At 38.2% G+C, this 1,536-nt stretch overlaps 1 protein-coding gene across 1 annotated transcript; it reads right to left on the reverse strand.

Annotated features, from left to right (window-relative positions):
- Positions 1–249: 249 nt before the first annotated feature.
- LOC145557719 (uncharacterized) lies at positions 250–1,026 on the reverse strand. Its single transcript, XM_081618893.1, has one exon. It carries the CDS (start codon positions 1,024–1,026, stop codon positions 250–252), a length of 777 nt encoding a protein of 258 aa, XP_081475019.1.
- Positions 1,027–1,536: the final 510 nt, after the last annotated feature.

Below are 1,536 nucleotides of genomic sequence, written 5' to 3' on the forward strand. Positions count from 1 at the left end.
ACATATTTAAATTGTTTTTTTTTTTAATTTTTTTTTTCTTTTTTTTTTTATATTTGTGACCAAAGTCCACAGGCCAAATTCCCCATTTGAATCATTTTAAGCCAATAATTGAAACGGGTTGGACTTAGATGATGACCCAACCAAACTAGTGGGCTTGGAAGCTAGTGGATCACTTGGACTTGACCCATTTGTACTTGAAGTTAACAAATCCAAATTCTTATTCTCCTCTTCAGTAACTTGCTGTCCAATTTATGATGATCTAACATCCACCTCATGCTTTTTACTCAACATGCAATGAGCTTGAACATGGCCAACTTTGCCACATGTAAAGCACAAAGTGGTAATATTCTCACAGGCAATTAATTGCCACGCGCCTCCAATCCACACTTTCGTCACCAAGGGCTTGCTCAACTCAATATCTATACAAACCCGAGCATACCTTCCCCTTATTAGTCTGTCCGTTGCATAATCCACCCTTATTTGTGTACCAGCTAGTTTTGTTATTTCAAACAATGAAGATTTATCATAATACTCCACCGGTAACTCGGTAAATCTGATCCACACAGTCATCTTATCAAAGGGGTCTTTCGAGGCTCTAAAATTAGGCCTCCATTTCGCCATCATCAAGTAATGGTCAAAGACAAACCATGGGCCTCCAAACAGAGCCCGCTCATAATCATCTTCCATAGTGAAATGAAAAGGGAAAACATTATGACCAAGAGCAATTGTCTCCAATCCCCCTTTAACCTTCCACATCACCCTTGCTCGATTAAGCATGAAAGCAGGTCTAATGGATGTGCCTAAGCACTTTACCATCAACGTTAATCCCCATGGCTCCCTTAACCTGTCAAGTGTTAACTTGTCAAATTGTATCGCCAAACTAGTGTTTGGACCAATTACCTCATCATGAGACCATTCAGTCGAAGTTGCAACAATTTTTCTAGCTTCCTCAAACCATTGAGAAGAATTAGCAACCACCTCACGAAAACTTATAAGGGAGGATGACCTTTGATGAATTTCACACATTTCCTAATCAGAATGATTAGGAGGATCTGGCGGATGAGAAACATCCACCATAACTTAAGAAAGCAACAAACAAGTTCCTAGAAACTTTAGAGAGAGAAAATTGATATATAAACAACTTACATATACATAAACTTATTATAATTTTCATTAATATAAAGTAATATAAAGCTGTAACTGTAGACACCCATTTGTGTCTCCCCAAAACCAAACCCAGTGATGAGTATCTTTCACGTCGAATCATAATCGAATGAAGTGAAAGTGTGGAAAGTTTAGTGTTGCGGATAGTTTTCTTTTATTTTCTTTTCTCTTCTCTCTGTTTTTGAAAACTTATTTTAAGAAAACAGCCAATCCAGTTTGGTTGGTCCATGATATGGGTCCGATAGTAGTGTAGTTGGATGGGGCTTGATAAGAGCTTTCCAACGATACATTATAAGCCCAATTCCGATGAATATTGAGGAAGTTATGGCCAATTTACTGAACTGGGCCCATTTTGAGCCTTATATGCGGCCC

This window comes from Chenopodium album, chromosome 9 (genome assembly GCF_948465745.1).
Source record: "Chenopodium album chromosome 9, dcCheAlbu1.1, whole genome shotgun sequence".
Classification (NCBI taxonomy): domain Eukaryota; kingdom Viridiplantae; phylum Streptophyta; class Magnoliopsida; order Caryophyllales; family Amaranthaceae; genus Chenopodium; species Chenopodium album.

Excerpts from the sequence above, each read along its gene's own strand:
- LOC145557719 (XM_081618893.1), bottom strand. The coding sequence starts at position 1,026 with ATGTGTGAAATTCATCAAAGGTCATCCTCCCTTATAAGTTTTCGTGAG.